The sequence below is a fragment of the Rhinolophus sinicus genome, linkage group LG01, assembly GCF_036562045.2.
Source record: "Rhinolophus sinicus isolate RSC01 linkage group LG01, ASM3656204v1, whole genome shotgun sequence".
NCBI lineage: Eukaryota > Metazoa > Chordata > Mammalia > Chiroptera > Rhinolophidae > Rhinolophus > Rhinolophus sinicus.
This window is the reverse complement of record NC_133751.1, coordinates 118,707,011-118,728,487: the sequence shown is the minus strand read 5'-3', so window position 1 is coordinate 118,728,487 and position 21,477 is coordinate 118,707,011. Positions and strand designations below refer to the sequence as shown.

Below are 21,477 nucleotides of genomic sequence, written 5' to 3'. Positions count from 1 at the left end.
ACTAGGCCTGGGTAAGGATGATAAATTGAGAAGATATGGGAAAAATCAGTCTGATGATTAATGGGTCATTTAACAACTGTATATATTTTGTCTTCCACAGGATGCTACAGACGAATTGGATGCCTTGCTTTTATCTCTGACTGAGAATCTAATTGACCACACAGTCACACCTCAGGTAAATATGCTTTAAAACAGCAAGCTGGAAAGGAATTTCTGTCTTGAAAAATGTTCCTGCAGATTCCAATTTTTGCCTTTTTAACCACTTAGTAAAACTTTTCATTTAATAAGAGTTTATATTTCAGTAACCACTTAGCATTGACTTTCTGTACTATAAAATTCTACCAGTTTGAATTTGTGTGTCACTATACAGTGTGTCAGTACTGTGAGCCTATTTGTAATTCAACAGTGTGCTGTGTAACAAGAAGAGGAAACATGAGGATAAATCAGCTTCTAAAGAGTTAAGGCAATAAAGACATATTTAACTTTTTAAAAAAATTTACAGAATGGTGGGAGCGTAAGAATGGTTGGCATTGAACATACCGATTATTATTGCAGTATGAGGGATACTGTGTTAAGTGCTATGACTATAATCTTTCTCCCCAGAGACTTACAATCTAATTGGGTGAAAGGTATACAAATAACTCATGTGGTGCCTTACGAGTAATATGACAAATTGCTGTAGGAACTAGATGGTACTTTCTACGGTGCTGGATATTTGCTTAGATCATTAGTTCTCAATCTTTGGTGGGTAACAGAATCACCTGGAGGTGATAAAAACGAAGATTGGTACACTCCACCCTCAAAGTTTGTGATTTGGTTATGAGGTAGGGCCTGAGAATTTGCATTTCTAACATATTCCAGGTGAAACAGATAGGGTCTGAGAGCCCACTTTGGGAACCACCAGCTTAGCTCAATAAACAAAGAGACCGTACCAAAGGATAAGAATTAGTCACAAGTCTGGAAAAGTGAGCAGACAGAAAATAAAAGGGATAGTGGCAATATTGAGCCATAATAATTCTTTATATACACAAAAGAGGTAACTTCTAAGATTAATGCAAGATGGCCCGAAGCATGGAGAAAGAATCTCTGGGCCTACCTCAGAACACTTACTGTGTGTGTAGTCCTTATATTAGTGGGTAGGTGATACAGTGATGAAAATCAAATTGAATAAAAAATTCTTTTTATATCACTAATATGTTTTTGTTTCCCTACAAATTTAGAATGCTTTCTTTGTTTAAAACCAAAATTTAGAATATTACACATTATAGATTCTGCATGTGGGCTATCTGTTCTATTACACTTACAGTTTTCTCTAAGTGTAATAGCCTTTTAATAACTTCAGCTTTTTTATTTTATTTTATTGGGGAATATTAGGGAGCAGTGTGTTTCTCCAGGACCCATCAGCTCCAAGTTATTGTCCTTCAATCTAGTTGTGGAAGGCGCAGCTCAGCTCCAAGTCCTGTGGCCGTTTTCAATCTTTAGCTGCAGGGGGCACAGCCCACCATCCCATGCGGGAACTGAACTGGCAACCTTGTCTTTGAGAGCTCGCGCTCTAACCAGCTGAGCCATTCGGCCACCCCACCGGCAGCTTTTTAATTGGTTTTGATGTGTGGTAAGGCTAGCCCAGCATCATCATGCAGCTTTTTTGCTATTTTTTCTTGTTAATTCTTTCAGGTGCTTTTGGAATACCTTTGTCAAGTCCCACCCATCTCAAAATTCTTTGAATTTTTATGTGTGAATGCATTAAGTACATAAATTAATTTGTAGAAAGAATTGATATATTTATGATAATTTGCCTTCTTAGCCAAGAATACAATATGTTTTTCTCATTCAAGGCTTTCCTATATCTCCTATTAAACGCATATACTTATAGCCCCCCAATATAAGTTCTGTACTTTCCTATTTTTATTTCCAGATCCTTCATGCTTTTTTTTTTTTTTTTAAGATTTTTATTGGGGAAGGGGAACAGGACTTTATTGGGGAACAGTGTGTACTTCCAGGACTTTTTTCCAAGTCAAATTGTTGTCCTTTCAATCTTAGTTGTGGAGGGTGCCGTTCAGCTTCAAGTTGTCCTTTCAGTCTTAGTTGTGGAGGGCACAGCTCAGCTCCAGGTCCAGTTGCCGTTGCTAGTTGCAGGGGGTGCAGCCCACCATCCCTTGCGGGAGTTGAGTCCAACCAACAACCTTGTGGTTGAGAGCCCGCACTCCAACCAACTGAGCCATCTGGCCACCCGGGAGCTGAGCGGCAGCTCATTGACTTCATTCTAGTTGTGGAGGGCCCAGCTCACTGGCCCATGTGGGATTTGAACCAGCAGCCCCATTGCCCAGAGCTTGCGCTCTGACCAACTGAGCCACCCGTCACCCCCCCTTCATGCTTTTTTGGCTATTATTAGTAAGGTCTTTTTCCCCCATTATGTTTTAAACTAGCTTTGAGAGGGCTATTGTTTTCTTTTAATTAAATTTATTGGGGTGACAATTGTTAGTAAAATTACATAGATTTCAGGTGTACAATTCTGTATTACATCATCTATAAATCCCATTGTGTGTTCATCACCCAGAGTCAGTTCTCCTTCCATCACCATATATTCGATCCCCCTTACCCTCATCTCCCACCCCCCACCCGCCACCCCCCGTTACCCTCTGGCAACCACTAAACTATTGTCTGTGTCTATGAGTTTCTGTTTCTCATTTGTTTGTCTTGTTCTTTTGTTGTTTTTGGTTTATATACCACATATCAGTGAAATCACATGGTTCTCTGCTTTTTCTGTCTGACTTGTTTCGCTCAGCATTACTCTCTCAAGATCCATCCATGTTGTCACAAATGTTCCTATATCATCTTTTCTTACTGCGAATAGTATTCCATTGTGTATATATACCACAACTTCTTTATCCATTCATCTATCGAAGGACATTTTGGTTGTTTCCATGTCTTGGCCACCGTAAACAAAGCTGCAATGAACATTGGAGCACACGTGTCTTTATCTCTAAATGTTTTCAGATTTTTTGGGTAGATACCCAGGAGAGGGATTGCTGGGTCATATGGCAATTCTACTCGTAATTCTTTGAGAAACCTCCACACTGCCTTCCATAACGGCTGCACCAGTCTGCATTCCCACCAACAGTATATGAGGGTTCCTTTTTCTCCACAGCCTCTCCAACATTTGTTACTATTTGTCTTGTTGATGATAGCCATTCTGACTGGGGTGAGGTGATATCTCATTGTGGTTTTGATTTGCATTTCTCTGATGATTAGTGATGTTGAGCATTTTTTCATATGTCTATTTGCCATTTGTATGTCCTCTTTGGAGAAATGTCTCTTCAAGTCCTCTGCCCATTTTTCAATTGGGTTGTTTGTTTTTTTGTTGTTGAGTTGCATGAGTTCCTTGTATATTCTGGATACTAGCCCCTTATCGGAGGCACTGTTTGCAAAAATCTTCTCCCATTCAGTTGGTGGCCTCTTTATTTTGTCAATGGTTTCTTTTGCTGTGCAGAAGCTTTTAAGTTTCATATAGTCCCATTCGTTTATTTTAGCTTTTACTTCCATTGCCTTTGGAGTCAAGTTCATAAAATGCTCTTTGAACCCAAGGTCCATAAGTTTAGTACCTATGTTTTCTTCTATGCAGTTTATTGTGTCAGGTCTTATGCTTAAGTCTTTGATCCATTTTGAATTAACTTTGGTACATGGTGACAAATAGCAGTCCAGTTTCATTCTTTTGCACGTGGCTATCCAATTCTCCCAGCACCATTTATTGAAGAGGCTGTCTTTGCTCCATTGTATGTTCTTAGCTTCTTTGTCAAAAATTATCTGTCCATATTTATGTGGTTTTATTTCTGGGTTCTCAATTCTATTCCATTGGTCTATGTGTCTGTTTTTCTGCCAATACCATGCTGTTTTGATTATTGTAGCCCTGTAGTACAAGCCAAAGTCAGGAAGTGTGATACCTCCATTATTGTTCTTTTTCCTTAAGATTGCTTTGGCTATTCGGGGTCTTTTGTGGTTCCAAACAAATCTGATGATTTTTTGTTCTATTTCTTTAAAATATGCCATTGGGATTTTGATGGGGATTGCATTGAATCTGTATATTGCTTTGGGTAATATGGCCATTTTAACTATGTTGATTCTTCCAATCCATGAGCACGGAATGTCTTTCCATTTCTTTGTGTCTTCTTCAATTTCTTTCAAAAATGTCTTATAGTTTTCAGCATATAGGTCTTTCACATCCTTGGTTAAGTTTATTCCTAGGTATTTTATTCTTTTTGCTGCAATTGCAAAAGGAATTGTTTTTTGTATTTCTTTTCTGAGATTTCATTGTTAGTATATAGGAAGGCAATGGACTTTTGTGCGTTGATTTTGTAGCCGCAACTTTACTGTATTCGTTGATTGTTTCTAATAGCTTTTTGGTGGAGTCTTTAGGGTTTTCTATATATAGCATCATGTCATCTGCAAAGAGTGATAATTTAACTTCTTCATTCCCAATTTGGATGCCTTTTATTTCTTTCTCTTGCCTGATTGCTCTGGCAAGGACTTCCAACACTATGTTGAAAAGCAGAGGTGATAGGGGACATCCCTGTCGTGTTCCTGAACGTAGAGCAAAGGGCTTCAGTTTTTCTCCATTAATTATGAGATTAGCAGAGGGCTTGTCATATATGGCCTTTATTATGTTAAGGTATTTTCCTTCTATACCCATTTTATTAAGTGTTTTAATCATAAAAATGGATGTTGTATCTTGTCAAATGCTTTTTCTGCATCAATTGATATAATCATACGATTTTTGTCCTTGATTTTGTTTATGTGATGTATCACATTGATGGATTTGCGGATGTTGAACCATCTTTGTGCCCCAGGGATGAACCTCACTTGGTCGTGATGAATAATCTTTTTAATGCATTGTTGTATTCGATTTGCTAGAATTTTGTTTAGGATTTTTGCATCGGTATTCATTAGAGATATTGGTCTGTAGTTTTCTTTTTTTGTGCTGTCCTTACCAGGTTTTGGTATCAGGGTAATGTTGGCCTCATAAAATGAGTTAGGGAGTACTGTCTCTTCTTCAATTTTTGGAAGAGTTTGTGCAGAATTGGTATTAGATCCTCTTTGAAGGTTTGGTAGAATTCACTAGTGAAGCCATCTGGTCCCGGACTTTTGCTTTTGGGAAGGTTTTGGATGACTGATTCAATTTAGTTACTGGTGATCGGTCTGTTTAGATTTTCCAGTTCTTCATGGTTCAGCCTACGAAGGCTATATGTTTCTAAGAACTTGTCCATTTCTTCTAGGTTGTTGAATTTGGTGGCATATAGTCCTTCATAGTATTCTTGGATGATCCTTTGTATTTCTGTGGTGTCCGTGATAACTTCCCCTTTTACGTTTCTGATTTTGTTAATCAGTGTCTTCTCTTTTTATCTTAGTAAGTCTAGCCAAGGGTTTGTCAATTTTGTTAATCTTTTCAAAGAACCAGCTCTTTGTCATATTAATTTTTTCTATTGTCTTTTTGTTCTCTATTTCATTTAGTTCTGCTCTAATTTTTGTTATTTCCTTTCTTCTGCTGACCTTGGGTTTTACTTGTTCTTCTTTTTCTAGTTCTTTAAGGTGTAACATGAGGTTATTTATTTGGGAGTTTTCTTGTTTCTTGAGATAGGCCTGTAATGAGATAAATTTCCCTCTTAAAACTGCTTTCGCTGCATCCCAAAAATTTTGGTAGGATGTATTTTCATTGTCATTTGTTTCTATGTATCTTTTGATCTCTCCTCTAATTTCTTCTTTGACCCAGTCCTTCTTTAAAAGTATGTTGTTTAGTCTCCATGTATTTGTGTTTTTCCCACTTTCTTTTTATAGTTGATATCCAATTTCAAAGCCTTGTGATCAGAGAATATGCATGGTATGATTTCAATCTTCTTAAATTTGTTGAGACTGATTATATGTCCCAATATCTGGTCTATCCTTGAGAATGTTCCATGTACACTAGAAAAGAATGTATAGTCTGATGTTTTAGGATGAAGTGCTCTATAAATGTCAATTATGTCCATTTCATCTAATGTGTCATTTAGGGCTACTATTTCGTTATTTATTTTCTGTTTGGATGATCTATCCATAGCTGTCAATGATGTATTTAAGTCCCCTAGTATAATTGTGTTTTGGTCAATTTCTCCCTTTAGTTCTGTTAGTAGTTGCTTGGTGTATTTCGGTGCTCCCTGATTGGGGGCATAAATATTGATGACTGTTATGTCTTCTTGTTGTACAGTCTCCTTCACCATTATGAAATGTCCATCTTTGTCTCGTTATCTTTTTCACCTTGAAGTCTGTTTCATCTGATATCATTATGGCTACACCTGATTTTCTCTGGGTACCATTTGCTTGGAGTGTCAATTTCCACCCTTTCACTTTGAGTCTATGCTTGTCCTTGTAGCTGAGATGTGTCTCTTGGAGACAGCATATGGTTGGGTTTAGTTTTTTGATCCAATCTGCTACTCTGTGCCTTTTTATTGGTGAGTTCAGTCCATTTACATTTAGGGTGATTATTGATATGTGAGGATTTCCTGTCATTCTATCCTTAGTTTTCTGGTAAGGTTGTGTCTCCATTGTTTCTTTGCCTTTTGTTGTTGTCTATTATTTCTGTGTGGTGGTATTCTATGATGTTTCCCTCTGTTTCTTCTTTTATTTCAGTATATATTTCAATTCTGGATTTATTTTGAGTGGTTACCCTTAAGTTTATGTAAAAGAAAGTTTGATATTTAGAGTATTCCATTTTCTTCAGCACGCTTACTTTCTCCATTCCCATATTCCGGTTCAGGCCTTTACTCTCCCCCTTTTTGAGTTTTGGTTCCCACAAATTGTCCCTGTTGATGGTGGTCGAATAGCCTCCTTTAGTATTTCTTGTAGTGCAGGTCGTGTATTAGAAAATTCCCTCAGCTTCTGTATGTCTGGAAAGGTCTTTATTCCTCCTTCATATCTAAAGGATATCTTTGCTGGATATATTATTCTTGGCTCATGATTTCTCTCTTTCAATAGTTTGAATATTTGGTTCCACTCCCTCCTGGCTTGTAGAGTTTCTGCTGAAAAATCTGATGATAATCTAATGGGCTTTCCTTTGTAAGTTACCGTCTTCTTTTCCCTGGCTGCCTTGAGGATTCTTTCTTTGTCGTTGATTTTAGACAGCTTCAATACAATGTGCCTTGGAGAAGGTCTGTTGGGATTGAGGTAACTAGGTGTTCTATTTGCTTCTTGGATTCGAGGGTCCAGTTCTGTCCAAAAATTTGGGAAGTTCTCATCGACAATTTGTTTGAATATATTCTCTGTTCCCTTCTCTCTTTCTTCTCCTTCTGGTATGCCCATTATTCTTATATTGCTCTTTCTGATGGAGTCAGAAGGTTCTTGTAGAGTTCTTTCATTTCTTTGAAGTCTCAAGTCTCTTTCTTCTTCTATCTGTGTCATTTCCAGGTTTCTATCTTCAATGTCACTGATTCTGTGCTCCATCTGGTCAACTCGACTACCTAAGCTGGTTATTTCATTCTTAATTTCTTCTATTGAGTTCTTAATCTCCAGAAATTCCATTTGGTTCTTTTTTAAGATTTCAATCTCTTTCGTAAAATGCTCATGCTGTTCTTTGATTGAGTTTCTGAGTTCCTTTAACTGCCTATCTGTGTTTTCTTGTATCTCGTTGAGTTTTCTCAGAACTGCAATCTTGAATTCTCTGTCATTTAAGTCACATATTTCTGTATCTTTAAGTGCCTTCTCTGGAGATTTTTCACTTTCTTTCTGAGCTATCTTGTTGCCTTGGTTATTCATGGCGATTACTGGTTTACTATTTCTCTTCCTAGACATCTACAGGAGTGACTTCTGCAACAGGTTGATAGAAAGCGGTCTTTCTTTTGTTTGCCAGTACTTGTTGGTAGAATGTTTTATTATTTCTCCAACTGCAACTTATTTTCTTCTCCCACACAGTAGTGCTATGTTTTCTCTGCACTATTCCAACTTCTCACACAAATTGGGGATTCCCTGGGAGACGGGCTTCTCCTCTGTTAATAGTTCGTCTAGGTCACAGGGCGCAGTGTCCCGGTGGGTATGCGGAGAGCTTTTGATGTTGGAAAGCTCTTCCAGCTGCTGATTCAGAGCCCGTATATTTCAGCAGTTCTGTTTACTCCTGCAGGGATCCGCCCAGATAGGTGGGGTCAGGGGCGGGGTGAGTTGTGAGAGGTGGCCCAGAGCAATGGCGGCGACCACCACCACAGCCGGTCCTGCTTCCACTGGTCTCTCCCCTTTGCTGGAACTAGTTGGGCTGTGAATTTGTGTTTGTGGTCCACAGATCTCAAAACAGCAAATTTTCTGTTGTTTTGATCTGACACTGCTACTGTTTCGCTTCTAGCACCGGGCAGGTGGGGGCGGGGCGAGCTCTGGGAGGGGAGGGAGGGGGCGGCTAGTCTCAGTGCCTAAGGCTCCGTTCTCTGCTCGGCAGTGCGGGCTTAAACCACCGTTTTCAGCCTTTTTCCCTCAGTCTTTTCTCCGAGGTCTCTGCCGTGAGCGTTGGGTTCAGCCGTGTTATATGCTGTCCCCTCAGCCCTGTGGAGCCCTGGCGGAGCCCTAGCAGTCCGAGCTCTTCCCTCTCCCGCAGCTGCGGTAGTTCCGGGAAGCAGCGAGCTCGGCGCACTGAGCGAGGTCTGCGTCCTGCGCCCGCGCGGTTCCGTCTCCGCGCGCTTCTCCCTTTCCTCCTCCCTCCACTGGCGCTAATCTCCCACCTGTAGGTGATTTCAGTCGGTAGTGGGCCTCTTCGTGTTGCTTGTCTGCTGTGCAGGGAGTCCTTTGTGGAGTTTTTGTTGTTCGATTCTTTGTAAATTCCAGGGGAGCTTTACAGAGGCTCACCTCACTCCGCCATTTTTCCGGAAGTCTACAATTATTGATTAATCCATTTCTCACATGCTGAGATCTGTCATTTGTTCTTTTGCATATTTTGAAGATGTGCTGTATGGTGCATATATGTTGATGGTAATTTTATTTCTTGAGTTCCTTTCAGCATTTTAAAGTCCTTTATTCTCTCTTAATTTCCCTTTTGATTGACATAAAATTGACACCCTAGCATTCTTTTTAGTTTGTATGGCCTAGGATATAATTTTCTGTCCTTTTATTTTCAACCTTTCTATAGCTGTTGGTTTTAAGTGGACCTTTTGTGAACAACATTTTGCTGGATCTTGTTTTTAAAATCTTATCTGAGAATCTCTATCCTCTGAATTTAATCCATTTATATTTACTGTAAGTATGGTTATTATACACTTATTTCTACCAAACCATTTTTTGTTTACTCTCACCATATATTCCTTTTCTCTCTCTCTCTTTTATTTCCTGTGATAAAAGTGCATTTTCTTAATATTGGTGGGAAAGCCATGCTTTGTATTTTCATTCTTCTGGTGGTTACCAAACTTATTTCAGACCTGGATTTATAATAATTTTTTCTTATCAGAACCTAAGGCTACCAGTGCCAGGGCTAGTCTGAGTTTTTATAAAATAGGTGAGTTCATTAGATTATAATTCTACACATAAAAGTAAGATCTAGAAAATTAAACATTAAAATGAATGTAGCAAAGGCCCTATGAGGCAGGAGCAATATGGGAGTTTTAATTTCTGTTTTCTACACACATGCATGATAATTAGAGAATGACCTATATAGAAACAGATGTTTGTTTTCTGTGTCCTTTCTTTGTGCTGTTCTTTTTGATTAGTCACAGCCCATTGTTGAGAATGCTACCAAGAAGGCTATGATTATTTGTAATGAACTGAAATTTCAGAAAATCAAATGTTAAACTGATCCTGGGCGGTGGGGGGGGGCAGGGGGGAGGGGAAGTCCTCTTAAATGAACTGAAAGTAGTAGCAGCATTCTTGGAGAAGTAAATTTTTAGATTAAAGAGATTCTCAAAATTATGACCGTTTTTTGAGTGATGAGATATGGCATCTGTGTTGTAGCAAAGGCTCTTAGGTGCAGAAGGCTGCGTCAGCTCAAGAGGACTGTTAAGGATTGACTCCCTGTCCAATGCATTTTGTAGTAGAAGAAAGCATTATGGGTAGAATTGTGAAAATAAGTCAGTGTTCCCTAAAAATAAACACATATATAAAATTTATTTTAGGTATCTTCAACATCCATGATCACACCCCGGTGGATTGTGCCAGTAAGTTAATATTTGCAATTTTTCAGTTGGTTACCTTTTCATAGTGAGGCCTAAAGGATTGCCAGGCTCTTGTTTTTCCTTAAAAACATGGGGTCATTATCAAAGGTCTGACTTAATAATGGCTTCAAACTAGTGGTTTAACTTTTCTGTTTGTAAATGCTTATGGATGCTGACAAATACAAAAAAAAATCTGAGGGGAAGGATGGTTAAAAACAAACAAACCGAAACAGCCATGATCGTCAAAATAATGCCCTTGTTACCATAATCATTAAAGAAGATGACCTAGAGCTGCCGTGCTGACCGTGGGGCAGGTATTATCACTTCTGCTCACAGACGTCATCTGTCTCCTCCAGAGTGGTGCACTTTCTCATGGACTCGCAGGAAATGGACCATCCTTGGTGCAGAAGGAGGGACATGGCAATAGAGACGTAACCTCGCTGATCTCTCCTCCAGCGCCGTTCTTGGTGGATGCTGTGACCAGGTGAGGAAATTATTTCTCAATTACAGTTCTTAGGCATCTGTTAGTGGGGGGAGGGTGGGGAGCTATATGTGCAGAGGGCGCCAAAAAAATGTATACACATTTTAAGAAAGGAAAAAACAGTATTAAAATTATGCTGATGGTAACCACTTTGAGCTCCTCTTGTAATTGCAGGAGTCAAACATGACTTGTATTCATCTTTTGTTATCGGTATATATTGAGTATTACAATTTTAATATAATTTTCCTTTCTTAAAATGTGTATGCATTTTTTTTGGCCTCCTTTGTGCATGTATGTGCGTATGTGTATGTGTTTATGTGTATTTAAAGCAATAATGTCAATTCTTTAATTGAACTTAATTGAAGTTGGATAAATTTTCTCTATTATTTAGAATAGTGTTTTTTCTTACAGCAATTTTCTACAAAATCATTGTGTGTTTTTTTTAATAAAGTCTTTGTTAGATAAGGATGTTACAAGCTTATCCTTAGCATTTATATTTGTTTTTAAGTTGATTTGTCGTTCTCTTTCATGCTTTACTGTTATGTTGTCCATCAGTAACGTGATGAGGTAGAGCGAGGGGTGAGGTAGGAGATTCCCAAGGTGAGGCTCTGAGATGACAGCCTTTACTAGTATCTGTTGCATACTCTTTTCAACATTGTGCTTGCCACAAACAGAAATTGGACTCAGAAGAGCTTTTGTTTAGCATGTAGTTCTTCAGGATTTATAATTGCCTTCATTCTTACCTCAGACTTTTTTCTGATTATGTCTGGGATTTCTCATGTCCTCCTGATATTGGAAATGTGGGTCAATTGAAGTAAATGCTTTCCTAATTAGGGAGGGAAAAGTATTAGAGATGATTAACTTCAGAAAAATTTATAGCTTCATTTTAAAATTATTCTTTTAGCTCCACAGTCTTTAAAGTAATATAATTATTCACTCAGCACACACTGAATGTCTGTTCTGTACCTGGCACTGAAGATGGCTCTGAGCAAGACACATATGGGATCTGCCTTGGGGAACTCACGTGCAGTTGTCAGGTAGCACTTCATATAAATTTAATAGGTTATTTGTCTAAATATTTATATGCCTAGTGATTGCCACTGTAAAAATAGAGGTTACATGCAGAGGACCAGGTGATAATGCTTTGTCATTGAGTTTACACAATAAAATGTAAGTTCTTAAGGACCTCCAAATTAAAACTTACAGATGAAGGAAGTGCTTATCTCCACTCCTTCCCAAAGCAAAGTAGTCATAAAGAAATAAAAGAGATAAAAAATGACAAGTAGTATACTTGAAACTAATATGTCAATTGTAACTCAAAAAAAAAAAAAAAAAAAAAAATGACAAGCAAATAAATCAGTGGAACTGAATATCCAGAAACAAGTCCACACATACAGTTACCTGACTTGTGAAAAAGTGATGGTTTGGTGCTATGGGCAAAGAATGATCTTTCAGTAAATCAGCTAGACAAGTTTAATATCCATGTGAGAAAAAACAACTTCTTTTCATTTTAATTAAATGTATTGGGGTAACATTGGTTAATAATGTTATAAAGTTTCAGGTCAACTTTATAATACAACATCTGTATACTCCATTGTATGCTCACCACCCAGAGTCAATTCTTGCCACCATATATTTGACCCCCTTTACCCTCTTCATCCACCCCTGTCCCCACTCCTCTCCTGGTAGCCACCATTATGTTGCGTGTATCTATGAGTTTGTTTGTTTTGTTTATTCGTTCGTTGCTTTCTGTTTTATATCCCTCATATGAATGAAATTGTCTGGTGCTTGTCCTTTTCTGTCTGATTTATTTCACTTAGCGTGATACTCTCAAGATTCATCTATGTTGGCGATATTTCGTCTTTTTTATAGCTAAGTAGTATTCCATTGTATATATATATACCACATCTTCTTTATCCAGTCATCTGTTGAAGGACACTTAGGTTGTTTCCATGTCTTGGCTATTGTGAATTATTGTAAACATAAGGGTATATATACATGTATCTTTACAAATAAATATTTTCAAATTTGGGAAGAAATCTTGACCCAATCTCATACCATACACAAAAATCCATTCTAGGTGGATTGCAAATCTCAATAATAAAGTTTTTAGAAGAAAATATAAGTGGACATCTTTGTGGCTTTGAGTAGAGGCAAAAATTTTTTTTAAACAAATCACAAACATATTTTGTGAAGATAGGGATACAAGGTGGGACTGAAAATGAGGACTGGTAGAAAGTATTTATACCCGTTTAAACACTCCCCCTCCCGAACCTACCCGTGCTGGCATGATTCTAGAGGTTTCTTTTTGGAGGAGCTAGGCCAGAGAGGCTCTGGATTTGGGAGTTTCTATTTAGAGTAAAGCCCAGAACTGAAAACACGATGGTTAACTCAAAGTCCACAGACTGAAGGGTGAGACATCCAACCTTCTTTTTTTTCTCAGCTTCCAGAAGGTCATTGACCAAGTATAAATGTCTCGGGTGAGAAATTAAGAGGACTATTCTATAGAGAAACTGACCAACCAAAGAGAAAAGGCCCACAAAATAAAGTTTGTGGATCTCCTGATGAAATTGCCAGGAAATCTGCTTAATAATAACTCTACCTAGAAGCCCACCAGTTTATCAGTGTTGCCCGTATGTACAGTTTCCAAACAGCTTTCCAGTGCTTTTCCCTTAAATATGAAGAGAGCCAAAGGTTATCAGATGTTGTTTGAAGAAACACCAAAACAGGTCAACTGAAAAAGAAACGAAATAAGGCAACGTGAGTATCAAAAACTTTACAAAATGATAGTATCATGAGGGAGAATATACTGCTTCTTTGCAACAATTATAGGAAATTATAAAGAAAAGGAATAGAAAACAAAGTATTCTAAGAAATTATTAGCCATGTTAAAAATAAAATCCAAAGAATGCGTGGAAGATAAAGATTGAGGAAATCTCCCAAAAAGTAGAACAAAAAGATGAAAACTGGGAGAGAAAAGAAAATTGGAGGATTGGTCTAGGAAGTCCAATATATGAATCATCGGAGATCCAGAAAGAAGAACAAAGTAAATGAAAGTGAGAAAATTGTCTAAAAAAGGAATTGATATTTCCCAGAACAGAAGTACTTGTGTTTTTAGATTAAACAGGCCTACTGAGTACCCAGCATAGAGAACGAAAATAGACAACACCAAGGAGCATCATGAAATTTCAAGAGTATCAAAGTTGAGAGGATGTTAGTCTTCAGAGAGAGGGGGGAAAAAGAGTACAAACAAATGCCTGGAAATCAAAATGACAGCAGACTTTACTGAAAGCTAGAAGATAATAGAGCAGTATCTTCAGAATTCTGGAAGAAAATCATTTTTCACCTAGATTTTTACATCCAAACTATCGATAAAGTGTGAGATTAGAATAAATAGACATACACAATGGGATTTATAGACGATGTAATACAGAATTGTACACCTGAAATCTATGTAATTTTACTAACAATTGTCACCCCAATAAATTAAAAAATAAAAATTAAAAAATAAAAATAAAATGCTCTCTTTGAATATTTACAGTTCTGTTAAATACCAAGTATGTGCTTTGTCAGAGATTCAAATAATAGTGTGCCAATAAAGTTTCCACTCTTAATGTTCAGTGACAAAAAAAAAAAGAATACATAGACATATAGAGTTTCTCTAAAGTGTGTGCTTTTCATGTGGTCTTCTTCAGGAAACTATTTATTAGAGTATGTGTCCCATCAAAACAAGGTGATTATCCAAGAAAGAAGAAGACATGGGTCCCAGGAAACAGAGAGGTGCAGGAATTTACCAGGAAGAAGGTGAAGGGAACTTCCAAGGTGGCAGCTGCCCAGTGGGTCTAGAAAGCATCCTGTATAGATTTGAAGAGGAGGATATAGAAGTCCAGGAAGGATTTTGCCAAGAAAAAAACAAACACAAGGCCCACTCCAATTTTGGGGGTTTTTTTGTTTGTTTTTTAATTACTCGACATGTCGGAATGTAATGAGATCCATGGTTCTATCTGCGAGGTTAGGGATAAATTAAATAAATATAGAAAACTGAGCAAGCAGTTCACAACAAACAATGAGGCAGTTACTCAGTCCAGAGAAAACAAATGTAGAACAAAAAAAAATGTATACTCAGTTGTAAAAATATTTACATAATTACAACAAACACTGATCAAAATTGTTCATATAACTGTGTTGCAAAAGTAAGAAGGAAGGATTGTGGGCTGGTGAGTCAGGTGTAAGAATGTTAAACTTTTGTAATCTACAGTAGGAAGTCATTATAGAAACTCATCACTTAGAAGCAGATTTGGGTATCCACGGGGTCCTGGAACCAATCCCCTGTGGATACCAAGGGGCTGTAGTTAAGTTTTGGGGGAGTCAAAAGTTACACACAGATTTTTCAACTGTGCAGGGGTCAGAATCCCTAACACCTGGTTGTTCAGGGGTTAACTATATTTCCTTTGTACTATAGATTTTTTTTTTAAGTGTCTAAATTAACTTTTTTTTAAATATTTTATTGGGGAAGGGGAACAGGACTTTATTGGGGAACAGTGTTTAATTCCAGGACTTTTTTCCAAGTCAAGTTGTTGTCCTTTCAGTCTTAGTTGTGGAGGGTGCCGTTCAGCTTCAAGTTGTCCTTTCAGTCTTAGTTGTGGCGGGCGCAGCTCAGCTCCAGGTCCAGTTGCCATTGCTAGTTGCAGGGGGCACAGCCCACCATCCCTTACGGGAGTCGAACCAGCAACCTTGTGCTTGAGAGGACGCACTCCAACCAACTGAGCCATCTGGGAGCCCAGCAGCAGCTCAGCTCAAGGTGCCGTGTTCAATTTTAGTTGCAGGGAGTCAAGGAATTGAACTGGCAACCTTGTGGTTGAGAGCCTGCGCTCCAACCAACTGAGCCATTCGGGAGGCAGCTCAGCTCAAGGTGCCGTGTTCAATCTTAGTTGCAGGGGGCGGAGCCCACCATCCCTTGTGGGACTCGAGGAGTTGAACTGGCAACCTTGTGGTTGAGAGCCCACTGGCCCATGTGGGAATCAAACCGGCAGCCTTCGGAGTTAGGAGCACGGAGCTCCAACCGCCTGGGCCACCAGGCTGGCCCCTGTACTATAGATTTTGATATTAAGTTTTTTTAAAATCAAAATAGATGTCATTACATCCCTGCATCTAAACTTATGATGTTTTCCTACAGCAGAGACTCGGAGGCCCTCATGCAAAGCCCAAGTACTTTTATTTTTCACATAGCTCCACCAGAGCGGATTAACTGGGATAGGAACTTAGCTGGCCACTGACACCAGGTAAAGAACACGGAACAGCCCACTTGCCTTGGCATTTCCTGAGCAGGTCACTGTCTTGCTCAGCACGGCACTGTTCTCGGTATTCGTAATAATAACCCTGAGTAAGACATGGTTCAGCGTCTGCTGTATTTTATTCAAGAAAGTAGGAGCAGCTGATATCTTTAGATTTCACTTCTAGAGGAAACACGCATCAGTTACCTTCCCTCTGTGGAGTACTTCATTGCTAAGTTAGGTATTACCGCATAATCATGTAGGTCTCTGATTTATTCCCAACATGCTCTGTGTGGCACTTGTGGAGATATGCATGTTGCCTCAAAAGGTTTCATTGAACTCATTCTTCTTTCAGCTCTGCTCCAGCTTTAGCCGAAGAAGCCATCGGGAAGCAGAAGTGTTTACTGACAACTGAGCTCTAAGGGGCTGCCTCCGCCCCACCTGTACCTGGAATGCCTCGCACTCTCCAGCAGTCCGTCCTGGAATCAGTTTCCACTGAAATGTGTTGGATTCTGGAGCTTGTCTTTTACTTGTTGGGTAAAAAAAAGTTTGCCTAGATTTGACTTCAACTTCATGAAAAAAACAGCTACATTTTCCGTCCAACTGGAAGGGTTTAATTACACTGCATATTTTCCCAAATGAGGGTATCTGGTCTTTTACTTTCTATAATTTTATTAAAGTTTTAAATTCCCGAAGTAAGGAAATTACTTTCCCTGTGGTTTCCTTCAACCTCTTAGCTCCACCTAGTGGTTGTAATTGTTCATAATGTGCCCATAACTAGGCTGTCTCTAGTCAACAGCCTATTGAAGTAATTTCTGTAGTGGTGGGTGAGTCCTCGAGCTGAATGCCTGTTAGAGAAGTTGCACTTTTCCATGCGTTACCTGGAAATCAGGAATTGAGGAACTTAATTATGTAGGTAGGTTAGGTGCTAGCTTGCTTTTTTTTTTTTTTTACAATTATTGCAATACTAAAGAGAAGTTTAGAATACAGGTTTTCAAATGTCACCTATACTTTTGACATCTTACTGGAGTAGCTACTCCAAGTTGACATCAAGGTGAGCTAAATCTTGGGAAGAACTACAGAGAACTCAATTGCCTGTTCTATGATTTTTACCCCTGCCTTCCCACAGGAACCGCCCCCATGCACCACACACATGTTCTGTAACTTTTCAGCACGGAAGGGGCTGGTAGGTTCAGAAGGCCCTGGGACATTGACCTTGAGGCCTGCACCCTCCTTCCTGAGCCATAGGGGATGCGAGGCTTGAAGGAGCAGGATAGCAGCTTCGGGCTGTCCCTGCTCCACATGGGTTCCTATTGGGACATGGGCTCTGTTTCCTTTTAGGGTGAGCTGAATACATTTAGAGCTTGTAAACGGAAGGAAACGAAAACACCAGGACAGAAATAGGGGAGGCAGGGGGATTTGTTTTTTGAACAACTAACCTGTCCAAAACTGCACGACATACTTAAAGAGCTCACGTCTCACGTGACATTAGGAAGTTTTTATTCATTATAAAAAGTTCTCTAGAATTTCCTCATCACTTTTGGTCTGTACAAAAAAATATATTATGTTAAAGTAGTACGTGCTCATTATAGAAAGTAGGGGAAAGTGTAAAATAACCACCTGCGATCCCAACACCCAGAAAACAACGCTGTTTTCGCTTTAAAGCTTTAGAATGCGTAAGGTGAACCTCACTGCTGTTGGGAATTAGGAGGATGTGAGAACCACGTTGGTAACTTGGTTGTTAATCCCTGTTCTCAAGGGCTGATGTTACACTGTACCTCCTGGAGTTTGTTTTCAGTTTTCTGCCCTGTGATATGTGTGTAACTAAGTGCTAATTTATGTGGCTCAGCATAAAAGAACATCCAGTGTATGATCTTTAAAACTCCGTGGTTCGGGCTGTCCTGGGCTCCCTGTAGCATAATCGTGTGCTCAGGCAGACACACTCTAGTGTCGACTGGAAAGCTCACGAATTTTAATCCGTGTTGTTTCCCAGGGAGCTGTAGAGATTGGAAACCACTTTTGCACAAAACAGTTTTGCTGAAAGAAAGTTGGCACTTGTTGCTGGCTGCCTCCTTTTAGCCATTATGCTAAGCTTGTGGATTTCACTGGTGGAGCTCTTGCCAATTCTTAATTGTAAAACAAATTTTCTGTCCGCGTAAGTGACACCTAGAAACAGGGGCTTGACCCAGGACATGATGGACTGGACAACAAATTTTCAGGGTCCTGACACCCCTACATGTGCTGAAAGGCTGAGGTGGTGCTTCTAACCACGAGCAGCTAAGGCATTACCAGCTTGAAGGCCTGGATTTCCCATCCAGTTTATAAGGTAGCACCATCCTCATTTGAAACTTTCTAAAATTTATGAATTAAGTTGTTAAAAATATTCTATAACCTTTGTGTCTTCGAGTACCGGTATTCTTGCCAGTCAGAATACGGACAGGGACTTTCTTAAAATTCATTTGAATCTCAAGTTAGTAGGATAGTTTGTCTCATGTCCTGACATAAGTGGTAAACATGGAAATTAATGCTTTCATGATGGATTGGCGCTGACACATGAGGTGCCTGTCAAGTATACCTTTCCTGTCATAATCTGCTGCTGCTGCCGTCCCGAAGCTGCTGTCACGCTCATCTTGTCCCGCTCATCTGAGCATGGAGGGGAGGGACGGGCAGGGCTGAGGGTGTCTGAATGTGTCAGATGGGGAAGGGGAAAGGGCTGTCTCTGAGGAGAGGGAAGCACGGGTGAGTCAGGAAAGGATGCTAGCTAGCAAAGAGAGACCTGAGAGGATACTGGATAAACCGGCAGGCTGCTTGCTCTGAGGTAGGAAGAGGGACAGCTGTGGTGGCACTACAGGCTGGTGGCCATCAAGGCACTGTCCCTCATTCCAAATGATTAAAATCCAAACCATCTGATCTACTAAGTAAAGGTCTGGTCCTCAGAGGAGGGAGAATAGCCTACTTGCTGTTCAGAGAGACCACTAGTTGGGCATTAAGTTTTTCTGTATCCAGATAAGGTTCCCACACAATAGTACAACACAGCTAGAAAGCAATATTGGCAATGTTTGATTAAGTTAGGAATGATGCAAACATGTTTTAAAAGAACGGGAACCACAGTTTACCTGAGCACTTGAGTTAGAAAGCTGTTAGCATTCCTCCATGGAAGGCAACTGGGAGGTGATTTATAGCTGAGATAACAGACCCAGATCAGCAGAAAATAACAGTCATTAGCCACACGCTTAACTACTCTGGTTGCTTTCTCTCCTGGCTTTACTCCCGGACTCCTTAACCACAGCGATGGTGGGACCTGTGACTGCAGGAGTTTTAGGTGGGCACATAGGAAGTGGCTGCTCTTTTGTCTTCTTGCCGTTGTCTCATTGGCCTGCGAGGTGTTGCTGCCTCGTTTTATAATGGTTTGCTGTGTGCACTGTTCTTAGGGCACTTAGTGCAGTGCTCTGCAGTATAGGTGTGCTGCCGGTCTTGGGGGAGCGGAAAGGACGCCAACCTGAAATCAGTCCACTTCACAGCCCTGGTAGGGAGAGGGAGAGTTGTTGGCATGGTGGTGTAAAACCAGATTGGCAGGTTTCAGCTTCCTGCCCTGGACAACTCTTCAGAACTTGTACAGTAACCAATGAGATCCTGTTTCTTACTATTGGTCAGTAGTATGGCCTTTGTGTACAGGGGAAGGGCTGGCAGTGCATTCTTTCCTGCCCTTTTGGAAACACTGCTGGACAAAGGAACGATTAGGTTCTTTTGATCTGGATAAATTTAGACATACCCTTCGCAGCTTTCCTGAAATGTTTATGTTGTTTTAAGACAAATTCTTTTTAAACTTATTTCTTACAGTCTGCTAACTTTCTGTCTGCTTTTGCACAATCCCAGATGTTCTGCGGACAATTCAGGATGAAAACTCTGGGTTGTTCTTGCATCTTAACTGTTTGTTCCCTTACTCCGCTCAATTCTGACTAACACTGATGCCTCCAACTTGTCTTAGGTAAGCCCCAGACTGAAGCTCGGGTGGCACTTCAGAAGCCGTGTGAAAGCAGAATGATTTGGCAGTCACTTACGTAGAGAAAAATCTTTGCTACTTTTTCTGTAAGTAAGGGTCTAGAGAAGTGAAGTTCTTTTCTTACTTAGAGCAGGGGTCAGCGAACTTTCTGTAAAGACCAAAGATCGTTGGTAGTTCACTGCTCAGCTCTGCTGTGAGAATGAAAAAGCAGCCTAGACAATATATATGCCTGGGCTTGGCTGTGTTCCCGTAAAGATTTATTTACAAAAATAGGTGCTGATTCTTGATCTCAAGTTTATAGGTTGGTAGAGTGACCCCCTGGGAGTCACACAGATATCCACGTAGGCTCTGCAGCATCGTCTGTCACTTGGGGGCACCTGACATTTCTAGACGTTGGCGTTCCCACTCACACTTGGACGAGATGCAGGCATGGCCCACCCAGCTCTGAGACCGTCTGTGAGCTCTCAACAGTTTCTGGTTAATCTTACTCTCGGCCTTTTAGTTGCTTAGAAAGCTAGAATCTTCTGTAGACTGAAGAATACAAATTTCTGTATCATTTGTCCTTTTTTTCTTCTCAAAAATTTAAAAACACTCTGGTTCTTGAATAATCAGAAGGAAGTTGGAAGCTTTTCCTACCTATTAGTCCCCAGAAAGAGGAAATGTGTTTGGGTTATAGAAATGTGCCCTGAACCTAACTCTGCTCTGTGAATCTGTTGGTCGAGCTTTGAGTATTTCCAGTTCAAAGAGAGAGGATCCGTGCCTCTCTTTATCACATTGCTGAGTCACTTCCCAGGATTCCCCTTTATCTGAGAGGTGTCTTAGCACAGATCCCTTGCTCTTTTTATCTGCATATCTGGATATGATAAGACAGTTTTGAGGACCTCACTAACTATTTTGTGTTTACTTTTTATACATGTAAAGCTTTGCAGTAGCTTTCAAAGGGTAATTTATTTTTTATATCAAGTCCACTATTCTTTCAATGTGTCCCACGGTTTTGTATGACTTGTGTTAGAGGCACTGCACTGAACTGAGTTGTTTTGTATGCTGAAATGACAACTGTAGATGTGACCACAAATAAAGCTTTTGTGAAACACGGTTTTATGAGCTGTCTCGGTTTCTTGGAAGTATAATACCTGCATGCTGGCCTTGTTCTCTCCTCAACAGAATTGTGAGATGAGAGTTGCTGTTAATAGAACAGAAGGAGTGAACGGAAGCAAGGAACAGAAGTAGCACTGCAGTTTTTGGTGCTCAGTATGTTTGCTGTGAGTTTGGGAGCAGAGGCATTCTGGAAATTTAAGAAGCTCCTTGGTCGTGCACAGCATATCCTGGGGCAGAGTGGTCATTCCCAGGAGCAGCGTGGCACCATAGAAACACAGCTCTACCACGCAGTAGCCCTGAGACTTAGAATGAATTATTTCACGGATAATTCCTGTGCCTCTGTTGCTTTGTCTGAAATGGTACAGCATCCGGTAGAGGGCAGGTAGATGTCCTCTGTCTGCTCCCCTTCGTGCTGACCTGTCTCACCTTCAGGTGTGCACAGTGCCATCCCGGGAAGAACGGTGCTGCCACGTGGTT

At 40.0% G+C, this 21,477-nt stretch overlaps 1 protein-coding gene across 5 annotated transcripts in view; it reads left to right on the top strand.

The window, feature by feature from the left end:
- EPB41L5 (erythrocyte membrane protein band 4.1 like 5) overlaps positions 1-20,998 on the top strand; it is a 133,382-nt gene extending 112,384 nt beyond the window's left edge. For all 5 annotated transcript variants that reach the window (XM_019715485.2, XM_074335200.1, XM_019715484.2 and 2 more), the window contains 4 exons: positions 101-175; positions 10,107-10,148; positions 10,502-10,629; positions 16,255-20,998. In XM_019715485.2, coding sequence (XP_019571044.2) covers positions 101-175; positions 10,107-10,148; positions 10,502-10,629; positions 16,255-16,321 — 312 coding nt within the window. In that variant the 3' untranslated portion in view covers positions 16,322-20,998. The remainder of the gene's footprint in view (positions 1-100; positions 176-10,106; positions 10,149-10,501; positions 10,630-16,254) is intronic.
- The last annotated feature ends 479 nt before the right edge of the window (positions 20,999-21,477 follow it).